This window comes from Cheilinus undulatus, linkage group 7, assembly GCF_018320785.1.
Source record: "Cheilinus undulatus linkage group 7, ASM1832078v1, whole genome shotgun sequence".
NCBI lineage: Eukaryota > Metazoa > Chordata > Actinopteri > Labriformes > Labridae > Cheilinus > Cheilinus undulatus.
The window spans coordinates 11482929-11502147 of NC_054871.1; the positions used below are offsets into that span (position 1 = coordinate 11482929).

The following is a 19219-nucleotide window of genomic DNA, read 5'->3' on the forward strand; positions in this document are numbered from 1 at the left end:
TCTGAAAGCATTTTATTTGTTGGATGTAGAACTCTAGCTCTACACTGATTTTCCCTGAAAAACAAATCAATCTTGAAGTTTTCTTTTAGGTCTTAATTCAACCTTTATAAATTTGAATATATGGCATCAAAGATATTTGCAATTACTATCCGCAATTTAGGAAATATGATTCAAAAGAAATTTTATTTCAATATGCTTCTTGAGAGATTATTTTACTGAAAATGGTTACAGCATATGTTAAACATTAAAATGACAGTCTTCTTAAGCACACATGGGTTTTGTATTGACTGAATGGTGTGTAAGAAATACATTTTCATGGACTAAGTAATTCAGTGCAGCAGTTTCCAGTAATAAAGTACAATGACAATATCTAATATGATATTATAATCACTCCTCTGCAGTTGCAGTGCTGGACTTCTGCCAGCAGAGGGCAGTGTTAAATGATTTATTCTGTCTCCCTATGTTTGCTGCGTCCTGCTGTGATAAAATGTGCACATCAGGCAAACATGTTAAACTGCAAATAACTGCAAAATGATATGTAAAAGAGTGTAGCTGCTGAGGATGAGCATGAAAGCCCATTTTAATATTTGTATACACATTCAGTGTGAGTTTGTGTTTGTGTGGGTTTGCTGAACGTGTCAGTGTGTTTGTTTGATCATTATTTCTGATCATTTTCAGGGAAGCTATGTTATTTCCCAGACTGCATCACACAGCGGGGGGGCTGTGGGCTGAGTATATAGGATATCCACAGACCCTCACCTTTCATCTGCAGGGCTGTAGCCTGGGGTGAGGATTAACTCAGTGGCAGAGAGGCGAGACAGTGATGGGGCCTTTTCCCTTCAAGTAAGGAGCGGCAGAGGGGGGGGAAGAAATGTCGGGGAAAAAAGGGAAGGGAAAAAAGACACAGAGGAGAGAGAGGAGGGGAGTAGGAGTAGACAAGCAGTGGGAGACAGTAATAGAAAAATTGGGAAAGTGGGAGGAGAGGGAGAGGAAGATGAGGAAGGATGAAAGCTAAGCTGAGGCTGGGATTTGGGAGTGAGGAGGTTTAGATGAGGAGAGGAGGTGAAGGTGGAGGTGTGAATTTGAGTTCAACCAGTAACATTTTCCCCAATGAATTTCCTTTTTTTTTTAGTCTTTCATCTTTTTAAAATTTAAAATTATTATCCAGGGTGAAGTATTTTCATTCAAACATTTTGATGCTGTTTGCCAGCTTACAAGCTCTATATCAAAACATCAAATCTGGCAGCTCAAGATGAGGGAAATCTTGTAGATATTCCCCTCACATGTCACTTATGTGTAAGAGTCTGTCCTTGTCAGCTTGACAGAGGAGAGACGGATAATGATTTGAACTTATGACCCCTACCTGATGCTGTACATGCATACCATTACACTAACACTGCAGTATTTAACAAGCTGGATGAATCATACCCATGGACTGAACTCTTGTTTGCAACCCATTATCTCAGTAAGTGATCCAAACAAATGGGTTCATGGAAAGACTGCAGATATTGAAAAGACAGGGATAAGGATTTGGCTCAAAATCTAAAACATGCAATTTAATGCGGTAAAACAAAACTGGAAAATGGAGACTGCAAGGTTCCTCTTAATCACCACTTTTGGGTAACTTCACTGCTTTGTGTTTCTTTTCTGCCATAGTATATCTTCACAGGACAGACAGTTTCTGAAGCCTGCCTGCTTACCTCAGCCCACATCATTTTATATAATGTATTTCATCTCGATAGAGTCCTCACTGCAATGCAACTGTTGCTCTTTCAAATGTAGCTTTTATTGAGTTTCATTTTCATGTCACCGAGATTGAAGTTTCCTATCTGGATGTGATATGACTGGTTTTGTTGCTGCATTTTTCATAGAGATTTCTGCTTTCATACATAAGTAGAAGACAAAATATATCAAATTTTAAATACATGTTTTCAGTTTAAACTGGGCCAAAGCTACTGGTCATAAAGACACTCATAAATGTGTGAATGCAAACAACAGAGTTTTTCTGCACTGGTTTTATTGTTAGGCTTTTTTCTCTCATGCAACTTTGCATACTCTTAAAATCTCCTCAGCTGCCTCTTCACTGACCTGACACACCAGATGACTGTTTCATATTACCAATGCAAGGATATACTTCACATTCATTAGGAAAACCTTTCATACAAAGCGTTTGAGAAGGGCATGAATTTGAAAAAGTTCTCAGAGGGTGATTGGACACCTGTTTTGCTCCAGTAAGAAGCGTGAGCTTGGCAGGCAGGTACTGTTGTGGTTTATAAAGGGTGGAGCTTGTTGGTGGACAAAACTCATGCTGAAGCCCGAGAAGAGAAGCACAAAAACATCTTCTCAGAGAAGAAAGGCTTTCAGTGCACCTCTTTGAACCTCTTTCAATAAAGAAGTACTCTCCAGATCTGGTAAATCTGCCACTATACCACAGCTACATCCAATCCAATCACTACACAGGCGGGAGTCATTGCTACCTGCTTACAATACAACTAAACCCTCCCCATAGCTAGAGTCTCCTTCTTCTCAAATGACGCCATTCCATTCAATTTACTGCTGATATCTGGTATGTCAAACTGCGGAATCAAATAGGAGATTTTTTATCAGGCAAAGAAGACATCAGTAAGACAAACTCTGATGGTCAAACATGAGAGGAAATGTTGGCACACTAGAAGTCTTAGGCTAGTGATGAAAAACACATAAATATCAGCATTGGTAATGACTAAATGATGTTAAACGTCTGTATTGGTATCTGTCCTAATTTTCACAGGCAGTGCATCTGTAATTTACACATGCAGCTCACCCAGCTAAATTCAGGAAATTATCAGGAGTTTTTTGCAGGTGTGACTGACAGGCAAACTGCAGGAAAACTTCCTGCTGTGAAGGATGAGTGTGAACAGGCAAGTGAGAAATTTCTAAGTAAATTAACCATATAAATCTCCTAAAATTTCTTGCATGTATGGAAAGAGCAACTGTTTTTGGGGATCCCCAAGAGGGAAAACATGTTTACACTGCCTACTTGTGCAGCAATTTTGTTTTAATTCAGCCAAGTCAACAACGTGCAGCCTCTGTGCAGTTGTGCTGCTCTTTTAGTACCATCAGTTTTCACCACTGAGAGTTTGCAGGCCTGCTAGATAATAATACAAGCTCTTAGTTTGCAGTGATCACTGTCAAGTTCAGACCCACTGCCCATAACTCACACTGCCTTACTCTGCTTGTCTCTGATAAGCATTCCTCAAGATTTATTTTTCTTGACATTACATCACTGTTTTCTTCAAATGCATGATTATGATCTCCCTCCTTACCTGACTTCTCTCCTGTCTCTAAACATCTAAATCCATACATCTGGGTCACTTTAAAAGGACTAATATTTAGAAAAGAATGGGGCAAGAACGCCTTCAGCGTTGCTGCAACTATGACATGGAATGACTTCCAAATGATGAAGAGTGAAGAAAAGTGATTACTTTAAATGTGACTTATTAATCAGGACATGGGTGTGCAAGAATGAGTTTGTGCTTCTGAATGTATTTGTAATTACTTTATCTGTATTTTCCTGTACAGTATTTGGTTGCATTGTTGCAAGGGAAACCCTGGAAAGGAGACTTCTCTTAGTGGTTTCTCCCTGCTAAAAGACAAATAAGATAACTAAAGTAAAGTAATGAGGGAGAGAATATGTTAAAAAAAAAATCCACCAATCTCCACTGGCCTTGTCTGTGTTGCTATATAGTCTCTACTGTGGGAACTGAGATGGCTGCTTGCAACACACAATAATTTGGGCTGATTTTCAAAAGTATCAGGTCTTGTGCAATGCGCTATGTTGGAGATTCCACTCTAAGTCATGACAGTGTTTAACATTTAACTCTGGTATTACCAATAGGTATTACAAGTATTTTTTACACACCTAACTTTACAGTTCATTATAAAAACAACCTTTATAGTTGTACTTTAGCATGTTCAATTTAAGTATTTAGAGATGTTACTCCTGAAATACTTCTACTCTCTTACTCAGTAACTTACTCATGAAAACCGAAACACAAGAAAGTCACAAAGCCATAGACTGAGTCACTGTTACTCACTGCCTGTGATCTCAAACAGCACTTTATCATTCAGTCCCAATCTGAGTTCAGGCATCCCGGAGAGGACCACTTTGAGCTTAATGGTGCCGACTATCTCACTGCGCAGGACGCTGCCATTTGCACTCACCTGTACACAGATGCAGACACAAAAAAATAATTATTAGGAAAGTGTTGTGTTGAAACTATAATAATACGACATCCACCCTACAGCCTTATCTGCATGAAAGTAAACAAGTTTGCAAATACAAATGGGTTCTTAATGTTTAACTGCACGTTATAAAGGTAAGTAGTGAGATTGCTCATAAACCATCAGAAGCAAACAGATTAGCATTGAGCAGATGCAAAGCGACCAGACTGAACCACACTCAGCATACAGTTAGAGGAGTTGAGCGTAATCATGAAAAGAGAATGGTGAACCTGTGAGAACTTAAAAAGTCCCTGATCACAGAGCAGGAAATGACATAAACAGCTTTTATTCAGCAGCATTGCTTGAATATCTGCTCTTAATCAGTTTCACTTTGACGCATAAAAACCACTGACTGTACCATCAGTCATCCTTGAGATGTTTAGTCAAGAGCAAGAGCAGTTCAGAGAAAAAGTTGTTGCCTTTCTTTTAACTGCAAATATAAAAGCATGTTCATGTGCTAGTACAACCTTCCAATTTTCTAGCTGCAGGAAATCTGTGGGTCTGCTTTCCTTAAGAGATTTATCATACAGATCAATTATTGTTTTTATGATGGTGTGTTTTTTTGTCTTTGTGTAATACAGCTGGCATTTTAAGGCTTGAGATTAATAATGAATAGAAAGAATTTGATTCAAATTATCTAAATGTTTAATTTTTGAGCAATTATTATCTACCATCATTATCAAAAAATTTCAAATTTTCTAACCATTTACAGCATTATAAAAACATCTTAAGGAGACAAAGATAGTATCAAAAGCTTAAAATGTTGCATTCTTTGAATCAAGAAAACCTTGATCTGACCTGCTCTATTAGTCAGCATTAAAATGACTGTAACATAAACTCCTCTCTCCACACAATGAAGAAACATAAACACCATCAAATTTATACAGAAGCTGAATAGAGGACGGTTGATGTTACACATTGTTTCCTTTGCAATTCAATTCAAGGAAGAGGAAAGGTTGATGGAGGCGTCAAAACATGTCAGGGTTTTGACAGACAATTATGGCAATGACGCACCCACTGAACCTCAGGAAAGCTCACTGGTGATCTATTTTAAATTGAACTGTAGAGAGAAATCCGTCAATGTAAGAATACAGATAAAAGAATGCATTTAAATGGATAAAGAAAACAGGACTGACACCGGAGCCAGAGACTGAAATACATTAATACACTTTAAAGAAGAATGTATTTTAACAAGACTAAACAAAAAAGGCATCCCAACTTTAGAGTGATTACACTGAAGTGATGGCAGCTTAAAGTCACCAGTTGTTGTGTTAAGTCAGTCACCCTGACAGTCTCTTGTTCTTTAGATCACATAACAATTGGGATGATAATGGGATTAAAACAACTACAAGACATTTTGACTTGGACTTTTAGTCTTTGACTTTGCGAGTATCTTAATCTAATTATGAACAGTGAAAAGAAATCCAAAATGTGTGTGCAGGACAGAATGTTATTTGATTTGAATATAAGAATAGGATGATTTAACATTGTTTTGGGTGATGCTGATTTTAGATGTTCAGATGCCAAAAGAAAATGAGGGGGAAGGGCTGAAATTGCTCTCTTGCAGGGATGCAACCAACAACGATTTTGTTTGTCGACTAGTCACCTACTGGAACAACTAATAGACTAACAGACTAAATTCAAGCTATTTTTGTCCTTGAGATAAACACAACCAGTGTGAATGTTGTTGGAGAGATTTCTTTATGTGTAGCCTATGAGTGAAATTGTTTACAAATAAGGTGCATTATTTGTGTGAGATAAACCTTTATGCTCACTCCACATTATTTTTGATAGACAAAGAAAAAAGCATAAATCCCTTTACCCCCTTGCCCTTTTTATATTACCACTCATGTATCACATGAGATACATATGAGATGGAACACTGGATGCATAAAAACCATCTCTGTCTCTTTGATCATTTAGTTTCTACCATCTAAAGAAAAACTGTCAGATAAAATGCTGACAAAGCAAACATTTTCCCTCACCAGTAGATTTACTGACTCAATGACGTCCATGAAAACTTCATTCTTCCTGTACTTGATGCCCTCTGACCGCCAGGATACAGCGTTGGTGACGGTGGCAGGAGGTCGAGGAGCGCCAACTTCTAATTTATGACCCTGCTGGGTGATGTATCTGGAAGAGACAGAAACAGAAAAAAGTTCTTAGACACTTGAAACTGTTTCCAAATTCAGTCTGTTACTGAAGACACATTAGTACGTCTGCCAATAATGTTTCCAGTTCCCCTTTTGGTGAAATATCTCAAAAAACAGACGCAACATTTCTCATCTACAAAGTATGATTGCAACACAGTTTTGTTTGTTTCTTACTGCAGGAGTCCAGTCTCTGCTGAAGAATGTTTTATATATATTTGTATTAATCACCCTTCATAACTTCACATAGATGAGCTTTTCAAATGAAAATAAATTAGCATCTTGCTTTTCATGTTGCATGAAGATTATTCATGGATGTAATTGGAAATGGAGATTTACATAAACCCATTGTGACTGCAGCCTCAGATAATACTGTGACTGACAGCACTTGTTTACATGATAACAAACCATTAAGGATTACAGAACTGAACAAAAATAGCATCAAGTGTCCTGAAGAGTCATTATGAGAAAGCAGGAGATGATAGAATAGCTTGATTCTTTAAAGATTTTAACCTTCAGAGGAAATCCTTCTTTATAAAACACCATCAGAGGAGAACAACCCTCCGTCAGTGGAAAGGTGAGACATTATATGACCACTTAAAGTCATAGAGAGCTTGATGACATCTTCAGGATTGAAATAAGAAAATCGAACCCAACAGGATGTAAATGTATGACTTGGAAAAAGATCCCAGATATAGCATAGGCAGCTGTGGCTCAGGGGCAGGTCTGGTTGTTTTCTAATTGGTGGATTGGCAGTTTGATCCCATGCTCCAGCAGTCTGCATGACAAAGTATCCTCAGGCAAGAAACAAACTCTCAGTTGCTTAGGTGTTGCCTTTCATGTGTGATGTTGCACCAAAGTTAAGAGCTGTGCATGGCTTCCTCATTTGTGTATCAATGTATGTACAATAATTGTGGGGAGTTTTAATGGTCAGAAGTCTACAAGAGGGCTGTGCAAGTACAATCCACTTAACATTTATATTCAATAAGGATGTGAATTCTGAACTATTTCAATTTTCAAGACTGACACGGTCAATGAACCTAGCAACTACCTTATTGACACATTGCAACTCAGTTCTACAGTCTGCTAAGCGTTATGCAAACATCTTTCCACTCTTGTAGCTGCTGTTTGCTGTGATGGGAGATGGGGGCATCCCCATTTTCATTATTAGTGAGCTAACTTTTTCTGTACTGGTATCATCATAACAACTTGTGCTTACAGAGCTAGCAAATGATTTCCTATTGTCTTTCAGCTGGTCAAAAGAAAGAAATTACCTGAGAGTTGACAAGCAACTTGTTTAGAAAGTTATCTTATTTCTAAGAAATTACAACCTTTATTCCTTTGAACCCCATCCCACTCCCCAAAAGAATATATATATATATATATATGAATTTAAGAAAATTTGAGCCCCAGGACTGACAGTAAAAAAGGTCAAAATCATACATTTTACTTCTTCTTTGTATGAAACCAACCAAATAGCCCTAAATACAAACAATCTTACTCAAAGACAATTGTATGAATTATATATCATGATTTTAGTTATTATGTGCAAATCTAATTCTAACAGCCTCCCAGCAGATAGAGCCTCGTGCCGCCCCTGAAATTTCTGGTGTTCTCCTGAGAGGGTCCCGGACCCCAAGGGGTTAGGGTAGATGTTAGGGTAAAATACCACCCAATCACCAGGAAATTGCCACAATTTTATGAGGAATGACTTGATAAGTAATACATTGTTACAAGGTAAGTACTTACTTAATACAGTTGAGTTGTTAGTGGGTAAAGTACCAAATTATTTCTGAGTAATTTCTAACTTATTCTTGAAAAATAAATAGATAAATACCATTTATTATTATAATATCACAGGTAATTAAAGTTCATTAACGTAAAGTGCTACCAAAACAACTTCTACTTCATAAGACGGGTTAATTTTAAAAGGAATAAATCCATCTAAAATTGCAAGCAGATTCTGTACTTTGTGCAATTTAGAAAGTGTACAGTGTGCTTGCAAGTTTCGATAACTGTAAAGAATTAAAGTGTCTTCTTGGTGCCTAGAAGTTTTGTTTTTATGGTATCACAAAGGAACAAATATTAATTATCACTAGTATCTAATCATAGTATCAGGATTAAATATTTCTGACTTCATAACAACCCTAACAAGAAGATTAAGAGTTAACCAAACTTATAACAGAGAAAGCTGAGAAACATTTTAGCCCACTAAAGATGTGGGAAGTGAAGAGTTAGAGGTATTATGGGATCAATATTTCTAATTGTTACTTAGTATTTCCTATCTTCATAATAATTGATTACTGCAGCTTACTTTTCAGATTAACCAGTAACAGATGGGAGCACCCTGCCCCCTTCCTAATTAGATATAATCACAACTGTAGCAAAAGGAAATCTCTTTACAACGCAATATCAGCAAAATATGACCCCTCCCTGATCCATCCATTTATGATCTCATTCACTGCACACCTGTATGCTTATTTCTCCATGGGAGATCTGCAGACCCAGTTTGTTTGAACAGTTCACAAACTGTGTCCTGGGAGACCTGAGGACTTGTCATGAGAATAAGAGAGCTCAGATAAACATCATGTGACCGAGCCTGTTTTAAACCAAACACCTGCCCCCCCGACACTGTTTACTTCTCACTGGCCTCATTTCCACCGCAGAGCTGTCGTCTAATTTATGCCTCTAATTTTCCTGAAATACAACTCCCACAACAGTTATTCCAGTTTTGGAGTATTATACTGTTCAAATTTATAGTCTATTAAATATTAATTTCAATTTCACTTCGGATTGCTAAATATGGCTTGTGTACCAGCTGGAAAATTTACAGCATGGATTATTTTATACAAACAGTGTGCCAAATGTAATCACAGTGCATGATTTCTTTATTGAAGTTTCATTTTAAGAAGCCAAAAGTCATTATAAATGACTCCCAGATGATTTGCACGGTAACTTGAAGGCATTTCAAGTAAACATACGGTGCTTTACACATTGTCAAACAAATGTGAATTGATGCTGTTGACCTGCACTTGGACCCAGTTTGGATAAGTGGCTAATATTCACAGAATGAAAGGATACAGATGTTTTGCAGCCATGAGCCTCAAATCTGTTTTCATTCAACTTCCAAAACCCAAATAATACCACTTATTTTCTAAACTGCTGACAGGAAAATAAAGGGCTCTGATTTGCAGTTTCCAAACTGAAAAGCAATCTCTTGTCTTCCTCTTCTATGCACTTACTCCTGACCTTTTCTCTTCTCCCTTTTCTTCTCTCTTTTTCCATCCATCCCTCACCTTTTCCTCTCCTCCCCATTTCCTCTGAAGTCAGTGACTTACTGACCCAGTGTTTCTCATGAATCTGCTGTCCTCAGGCTGTCCTCATTTCAAAAAAGAAGAGAAAGTGAAAAGCCAGTAAAAGAGAGGAAAACACAATAACAAACCAATTTTCATAACTGACAGTTCAATATTGTCTCGGCAGGAGAAAGTAGCAGAGTTGAGATTGTGTTGTAGCAGACAAAGTGCTACTACCTTATTTTGAAAGAAATATTTCCAACAGATGTCACATGGTTGTCTTGTGCATTTGTGTTATTCATGCCTATACTCCAGTAAACTAAATAAAGACTCATGACTGCTATGTATGCTCCATATGCAGCATCTAATTTAAGAGCGATTGTATGTACAGTATTTATGCAGAAGTTGAACAGTGCCAGCTCTTCAAATGTATCCACCTTGTTCCAGACTCCTTTCCAGATTGCACTTGGCTTTGGATACTAAAACTGCAGTTAGTCGCAGTTTTCCATGACTCCAAGGGAAAAATTTAATGGGCTCAAAAATAGAACTTGATGTATGGCAAATGAATTATTCCTTAAAGCATTCCTCTGCCTTAATTGTAGCTTCTCTGAACTGAGTTACCTTCTAGCATTTTTCCAGGTCTAATGACCACCAAAGCCAACTGAAGCCGAGTAAAAACCTTGTGGGATGTAAAAATGACTATTAAGGGTATGCAAGGAAGTGCAGTTCTGTCAGTGGTTACTTGGTAGTTCCTTCAAAAGGGACTCAATCCCTACCCCCCCCAACTCTGCCTTTTAATGTACATTTAAGATTATCATGCTTACTAGAGCTAAATGGTATAATTTTTAAATCTCAACTGCAATGTTCATATGCATTATATTGCAAGATGTGCAATGTTAGACAAGTGACCTGAAGCAGGTCATTCTGTCACATCTGTGTTGTTTGATAGAAACCAAAAGTTTTCTGGTTCCCATGACTTATCTACATTAAGGTCATATATTTTACCCCTTTAAGAAAAGTTTATATTGGTCTCAGAGGTCCCCAAAACATGCCTGTGAAGTTTGTTGCTGAAGAAACATTCCAGTATTGGAGCTTTTTCTGTGTCTGTGGGTTTAAATGTTAATGAGCTGTCTGACTCCGAACCTGACTCCGCCCCTCTCAGGAAATGGATGTGGCTTAATGGATGTGGCTCTCTCAGCTGCCAGCTGAGAGAAGGATCAGGAGAGGAGGGAGGAACATTCTTCCAAGTGGGGAGGGCCAACTGAACCTGGAGTGGGTGCTGACTCCCTACATGACATCATTAGGGGAAAATCTGAGCATGGCATGTTTCAGCACACATTTGCTTAAAGGTGGAGAAAGAGAGAAGGGAAGGGAATGGATTTTTCTGATTCTTGGGGGGATTGTGGACACGCCAGGGGCACATATTTTTGCTAGAAAAGCCTGAGAAACATGAAGAGTCTCTCAACAGGTGACATAGCTGCTATCACAGATACACCAGTCTGACACTGGAGGCAGATAGGAAATTATCAAGTGTTGATCTTAAGTGAATGTATTCACCAGTATCAGTAGCTACTTGTCCTTGTGCTTGTTGAATCTGGTCTATTTAGTCTTCACAGTTCATAGGTGCTATATTAGCTTATTTGAGTTACATGTCCTGATAATCATTCCTTCAGTTTCAAATTTAAATGTTATTTTGGGTCAAGGCTAACATGATGATGGCAGCACAAATGCCAAACTTTCAAGCTGTGTTTGTATACCGTGAATAACTAAAGTCTACAGAACAAAAGCGGAGCACAAAGTATCCGATTGATGGGTATTGTTCTCACTTCAGCTGTACAGTACTATGAGACAAATGCTAAATAAACAAGTTTTGGATTGACTGACAGATTGAGGCAAAATTCCCCCTACTCATTTTCTGCCCCAGTTCCTCCCACTCAGAGAGGAGGGTCTTGAATACATGTTGACAGATTGCAAAAATGTGAAAGTGCTGAAAGATAAAAGGCTGCAACAAGTGGGTTTGGGGTCGACTTTGGGCTGTTTTTTGTTGCTTTGCCGTTTGTTCTGTTTTGCCCTGATTCTCCTCAGAAATGCTAATGAAAGGATGTGGAAGTGCGAGGTTGGCAGCAAGCTTACAGATTAGCATAACAATGGCAATCATAACAAACACACATGCTCACACCCACACGCACCGGAGTTCATATTAAGATGCACGGATGAATACATTCACATGCATCCCTGTAGTCTCACTCATGAGCCTTTTGCACACTCTATACCTAAACCCACACTCATAAAGGGCTGCATATTTACCATATTTTATAAATACTTCCACCTGGTACTTGGGCTTTAATGTGAGGGAGAAAAAATTGTTTGTGTTGGATGAGGGCATAAAAAGGTCAGAGAGCTGGAACAGCATACAGACAGAGACTCAGTGTGTGCGTGCTGTAAGAGAGAAAAGACACATTTGTGTGTCTCCTTGAAGGAGAGGAGAGGAGAGCAAGGGTTTTCTGTCTGAGAGTCTCGAGTGTGTCCAGCTGACAGTGTCATTGTGTGTGAGTGCCAATGGGAGCCTGGTAATTATCAGCCCTATTCAGACACAAAACACACATACAGTACACACCCGACAGACATACACAAGCACTGCAGCCAAGCTTCAGAGCACAAATAGCACACAAAATTAAACATCAGTCACCAAGAATAAAAGGCAATGGCATCTGAGACATGCAAAGTGTAAACAATGCAATGAAAATATTTACATTTCAATTATAAGTTCACCCTTAATTAAACGTGAATGGAACCTAAGTAACTGTGGTACTGTAAAGTCAGCAATCAGCCATTTCCATGTAAACAAACACTCCTCTGAGCACCTAAGGGCAGCATGATGTGAAACGCTTGTCCAGTCTAAGAACTGTTTCTGCTTCAGCTCATTTCACTGACTGAATAAAGCTCCGTCACTGATTACAGCTGCACAATCAGCAGCTGTATTCTGTTGAACGAAAAAATTAGTTGACAGCACTTCAAACAGAATCATCACACTCTCAGTCCCATCTCTGCTGGTCACTCAGAATAAAATAAAAAGCTGTCATCTCAGTGCTAAACAGAGACCACTTGAGCTAATGTGGTTACATTAAAATCAGGCTGAGGAGCAGTAACGACAGCGTTCAAGAGTTTAACAACCTAACCTCTGCTTCATTAATGATAGAGCATGAAATGCCAAAACACAGTGCCAGTGTGCAACTGAGCCAAATCTGTCGAACGAAAAAAAAAAACATGGGTCATTTTCTATGTAGTATGTTTAGAAAAATCAGCTCTATGCTTTCTGTTTTCTTTTGAATTAGCCTTTCATTTTAATGTGTCCCATACACAAACATACAGATACCTGGCCCCACTGGATCCGTACAACTGTGTAGAGACATCTGCCCACCTTTGTTGCTTTGAATTGAAGAGTCTTTTCACAACAACTGTTATGAATGCATGATATCAGTACCAGCAGATATTTGCTGTAAAAAAATGTCTGCTAACATTAACAACATTAGCTGTAAACATCAGCTGTATGCATGAATATGTTTGAGGAGTTTTAGGCAGAACCAACAGACCTACTTCAGTTAAAGTCATTTTCTTTGTTCATTCTAAATCCTTAAACTTTAAAGGCCAGCTCCGACTACACAATATTTTGGTCATTCACAACAGCTCCATGTCAGACTATGGGACGAGACTCTTATCCCGACTTGGCTGACCAGTGTGATCCCGACCACTCATTGAGTCAATCATAGAAGTGCTCTCGCGGTCTCTTTCTCTGACAAGAGGAAATAAACGAAACAAGAAACAATTATGGACTCTTCCTGATGTATCAAGAGCAGGACAATATGAACTGGCTCTCCTTCAAATAGAACTTAAAGTATAAATGTGATAAAATGTTGTGAAAACCATTGTAAATGGGGCACAAATAGCTCAGTGGTTAGGTTGACCCCCATGCAAGCAGGTAGCCCGGGTTAAAGTCTGGCCTGTGGCTCTTTCACCACATGTCCTTCCAAACTCTCTCATCCCTGTTTCATAACTCTATCCACTGCCCTTCTCTCAAATGAAGGCAAAAAAGCTCCAAAATAAATCTTGAAAAAGAAAGCACCTTATGTGCACAAAAATTCCTGTAAAACAGTAGGGGTATGTTTAATATCACTCTGGTAAATCATGACAAAAAGACAAGGAGCAAATGCTCTCCTATCAGTAGGCATCTAGATGCACGTTGTTGATGTCAGTTCTGGATGTCAAACTAGAAGGCGATGCTGACAATATGCTGAGTCGTGATAGTCAGGCCAAAATCTGGCTAAATCAGTGTAGTTTGAGCTGGCCTTAAAGTCTTTTCTAAAGACAAAAGTTTATCCTTTAACTTTGAAGTGTTTCAAGGACTGAAGTTTTAGGTCTAAGCAATGTTTGGATATCAATTCATTTAAGGGTGAAATTATTTTTAAAAAATCAGCATATCGAATATCCGCAAAAATTCAAAATCGTACATCCCTAAAAATTACTCTTCATTAAGCTTATTTACTAGAAAGTAGGGCTATCAGCACTAAAACATCAATTGCTGTACACATAAGGTCTATAATTAGTGCATTAATTCACAATTAATCGCATGCTTTACTGCCCCTTTCACAAAAGTTTGGTTAAGCCATTGAAGTGTTTTCCTGCAGCCACAGTGATGAAAAATACCACTGCTCCTGAAGGTCTTATTTACTTAAAGCTAACACAGACATCTCAATGGAAAAGTCAAAAGTCATATGCACCTTGTTTTATCAACATGACACTCTAGCTGTTCCTTTATTTCCTTTTCAATCATGATTAACTATAGAATTAACCGTAGAAATTCTGAGACTGACTGCAATTTTAAAAACAAAATCCTTTGACAGCTGTGCAGCTAAAAAGTAAACCAAGATTTATTTTTGATCCATAAATTTCCAAGAATAAGAGAGATAAGCTACTTTAGCATAATGTGAGCTATTGCAGCGTGAAAGCAGACAGTGTCGCCACTTTCAAACAGCTTTTCTCCCACTTTATGTGAAATTCATCCATGAAAGATAAACACTGGTTCACTGATCAGTAAATATGCAGCAGAGTCCATGTTCTATTGAAAAGACTCTTTAATTCAAGCAGCTCGTAAGCATGGGCAGAGCTGAGCTGTTTGGACAAATCCAGTGGGGCTGCACCAACAGATCCTGCTGTTTGCAGGAGTGTAACTACAGTGATGATGGTTGTCTTACTCTTGTAGGATTTTGCTGTCTGTTGTCTGAGGGAAACCAAAGTCCATCACTTCATCCATCAGCTCATACACGGTCACAAAGTTGTCTCGAATGCTCTCCTCCTCTAGCTCCTTGAAGTATTCTTTAAATACCTGCAGACACAACAAAGAGACATACTGTACCTTTATACAAAATTTTTATTACAGTAGATATCAAATATATGAAAAGTCTGGCTTTACATTGATATTATTGCATTGTATAACGGTAAGGAAGACTAAATCTATGGGTCCTGATGGATGTGTTCAAGAAGAAAAGCACAGCATAGATGTTCTTTTGAAGGTAAAGCTTTAATTACATATGCACATTAAGGAATCTGCCAATCAAAACAAGCCATGTGCAATCTGCAATCACAGAAAAAAACACAACAACAAAATACATGTCTGAATAATACATTTTGCGAAGCACACATTGCATTCTAAATTTACAGTCTTGTAGGTGGTTTTAAAACAAGATTATACCAGAAAGGCTATTTTTTGTCACTTGGCACCTCTTCAGTTTCAGTGTACATTTTTACTCCTTGCCAGCGTGTAAAAGCAAGCCCAAGATTTATTCTCAGCCACTCTCTTTCCTCACCCCCCCGCACTGTCCATTTTGGCTTCAAACACTTAGCTAAGACCGATATCAGGAGGTCTTGTGGAGTCTCTGCCAGAAAGCTCAGCCATACTTCTGCTGGATCAATCCTGCACAGCCCAACTTGGGTGGGAGGCAAAGAGGTGCCTGTCTCCCTGGTGTACCATCAATGTTTTTGAAGCTGTTATTTTAAGGTAAAACACCAACATAGCATTTAAAAGAGCAATCCTTTTTCCTTTTTGGTGGTTTTGCATGTGTTTGTGTTTGATGGGCGCAAACTACCAATGAGCCACAATTTTCCTTTTAATTTTTCAACGGTTTATTTTTAAAGAATTACACAACAAGAAGAAGGACCAGTCTAACCAAAGAGGAAGAAGAAGATGGTACATCTCCAGCAGAATAATATAACAAAGTGTGGTATTGATCTGCAGTCTTTAAAATCTCTTTATTATGAATTGGTGCTGTATAGATAAAGACCGATTCATTAGTTTATTGAGACTAAGTAAACATGAATAACTTTGGTACTTTAGTACCAATAAATCAGTAAAGCTGCATACCTGTGAACAACACCAGCCCTCACCTGGGGTACTATGAAGTTATAGTTATACAGTATAACAAATGTGCTTCATTTCTAAATGGGGTAGATCACAGGTTCAGGTTAGTTTTTAGCCTTGCAAAGCAGATGGATTTGACTGCTTCCGTATTTCTCACTGGCAAATCCATCTCACAAAGCTCCCATCTGAACAGATTGGGCCCTGTAAGAAAGTGACTGGACCAATCAGGAGTATGAGGCAGTACTCCGGGGCACGGCGGAGTCGTGACCTCAGCAGCGACAAGAGACCGGTGCAATTATGGCAGAAGAGAGTAGTGGTAGTTGCTGCTACAGTGTCAGTTTTATCAGGACTTGACAACATTTCTTTGTTAAAAGAAGAATAAAGAACCACACTGAGTCCTTTTCTTTGCGAAAACAATGTTTTTACCTTCTCCCAACTGGATCCAGCAAGAATCTAATTGTCACGTCTTTTGTTGCCCTGATTGGCCCTTAAAGATGTGACAGACAGAAGATTCATCCCAAGACTGCCCTTTCCCAAACACTGTCTATGGAAGGCTTACCAGATGGATGTGTGAAACACATCCATCTGGCGTGTCAGGTTAGTTAGTTTTAGCGTATGAAGTATATTAGAGTAAATAACTATGCTTTACTGGTGTCACCTTCAGCTGCAGCACCTAAGCCTTGTAGTCATTCTCATCAGACGTAAACTAAAGCATAGCCCACGAATCACTCTGAATAATATTTTCATATAATTTTGGGGGGCTTAATTCCCACTTCCTTTGTTTTCATCTGGACTGAAAAAGGGATAAAACCTCTCAAACTCTTATACAAACCACCTGAAAAAAATTAGAGCAAAAAACAATTTAAGGGAAGAAACAGGAGGGATTATAGTCAGATCAAAGGTGCACCAAAGATGGGAAAGAGATATGATTAGCTGTTATTTGTGTATTTAATCACATTAAGTATTTTGCCCCAATTCTTCCAGTATCTGCCCCTGCAGCTGTGTTAATATGAGTCTGAAGTAACCTTTGTGTTAAACTTCTGAGGTCAATCTGTTAAATATGGTAGTGCTGATGTTAGACACATTTATGATTTTAATAGGTTCATATATGGAGCTCATAAGCTCCTTTCATGTTAACATGCACACAGAAGCTCTGGGGTCATTATTAGGTTTATAAACAGCAATGTGTGACCGTTTAGTAGGATCTCTTGTCAGGATTAGTCAAAACAGATGGTGGGTTATGCCATGTTGTATTATGGAGGCTGTAGTAAGCTTTCTATCAAGCAGGTGGGGATGTTAAGATGCAATTCCTTTTATCCAACCAGATGGCATTCATGAATAACCGAACACATGACTGTTAAGTAAAAACATGTCTCTTTTCAAAATGTACATGTTAAAAAAACCTCTAAAAATGAATCACAATATGAATGACGCTCTATCTTGGCCTTTCACTGAGAAACCCCAATGTACTTAAGTAATGGAGCCTGTCTTCAGACAACATGAAACAAATACTTCTCAGGGTAAATCAGGCAGAGTAAGTTTGAAGACAATTTGCAAGTAGAAATCAGAGATTTAGGAAAAGTGTGCAGAAACAGACTGACCTGTACAATTTTATAAAGAAAGGAGTACACCAGAGCAGCGTTGGCATTCTTCTTCGTCATCGCCACCACTGAAGAAATGGACTGTTAAGAAAACTGTACATCCACAATGACATTCCCAGCATCTGAGCTAAAAAACATGCAAATTTTTATGAACCAGAAATGCCTAAATGAGATGGAGAACATCTTTTATATTCTGCGGGTGGTTCTGAGATGAATGCAATGACATAAAAAGTTAGCAGGGAGCATCACACTTGCAAGCAATTGAGAACATGGCCACAGGGAGGTAAAGCAGCTCAGTTGTCTAATGCAGCACTCAGGGAATAGCACTTTCTCACAACTGTAATATCATGCTGAATTAATAATGTGTGAGGAAGTTTGACTGCCTGATTTCACATTAAGAAAGGAGGATATGAAGAGCATAACACATCTCAGTGAATCTGTACTCACGGTTTTAACTGGCTGTGAAGCATCACAAAACTAAGAGGCAATTTACATCTACTGTACTTCTATACGATGCCGTAATAAACCATAACATGGTATATTTGTGAAGCCACATAGATCCTGAAATGACTTTAGAGCCTAAAATGTAATTTTCAAACAGGCTGACCAATGAAAATGTAGACATGAATGCAAAAAGGATACAGTAGAGGTTGCTGTGCTTGATCCACAGGAAGTGTGAGGATCCATGCGTGACCAGCGGCGTCATCTCAGCCTCCTCTTCTCTCTTCATCAGGATGGGCATGAAGTGGTCGATCTCATTCATGTCCATATCTCCCATATAGTTGCGACATATTAGCACCTGGAATCAAAGTATACAGAGAAAAATGTTAGAGAAAAAGAGTTTTTTATAGAGGCAATCCCCAGTCATTAAATATTTATGGCTCTTGGCTGAGATACCAAATCAGAGCACTCAAGCTTAACGATGGTTCAGGAACCACTGGCTGACTCTGAACCTGAATCTCATGGAAAGATATGACACCATTTTCAGGTTCATCTCACAGGGAAATGTGCAAAGTGTGTTTCCAACTTGAATATCTGACGATGAATGATGAATGACTGGATACTCAGGATGGAAAAGGAGTACATGCAGACTTTGAAAAAGGCAGGCGATCTTCAGTTTTTACATTGAGGCAAGTAAAAGCAGGCAAAATGCAGTAATATAACAAATTCACACGCAATGTAACACATTCTAGACAGGGACAGTTGTTACATGTTCCCCCCTATGCTGTCCACTATAGACTTGGTTAATGTCTATGGGACGCTGTTGACCTGAGAGAATCAAAAGTCAAGACATTTTCTAGGAATGCCCCAACAGGGTTCTGTTGCAGCTAGTCACTGACCATCCCAGTGAGATCAGCTGGTCACCAATAGGATAACAACCATGGTTTTTGATATCTCAGCTGGTTAAGTGGCTGTCAGTCTATCTGGCTTTGTACCGTAAAGACACCTCCTACAACTAGAAGAACAACCTGATAAATTAGTACAAAAGTCATCCTT

At 38.6% G+C, this 19219-nt stretch overlaps 1 protein-coding gene across 1 annotated transcript in view; it reads right to left on the reverse strand.

The window, feature by feature from the left end:
• The window catches only part of ap1m3 (adaptor related protein complex 1 subunit mu 3), a 59386-nt gene that overhangs the window by 23123 nt on the left and 17044 nt on the right, over positions 1-19219 (reverse strand). Inside the window, exons 2-6 of the mRNA XM_041792350.1 lie at positions 18365-18521; positions 17723-17790; positions 14959-15089; positions 6249-6396; positions 4077-4203 (exon numbers count right to left, since the gene is read on the reverse strand). Of these exons, the coding sequence (XP_041648284.1) occupies positions 4077-4203; positions 6249-6396; positions 14959-15089; positions 17723-17790; positions 18365-18521 (631 nt within the window). The remainder of the gene's footprint in view (positions 1-4076; positions 4204-6248; positions 6397-14958; positions 15090-17722; positions 17791-18364; positions 18522-19219) is intronic.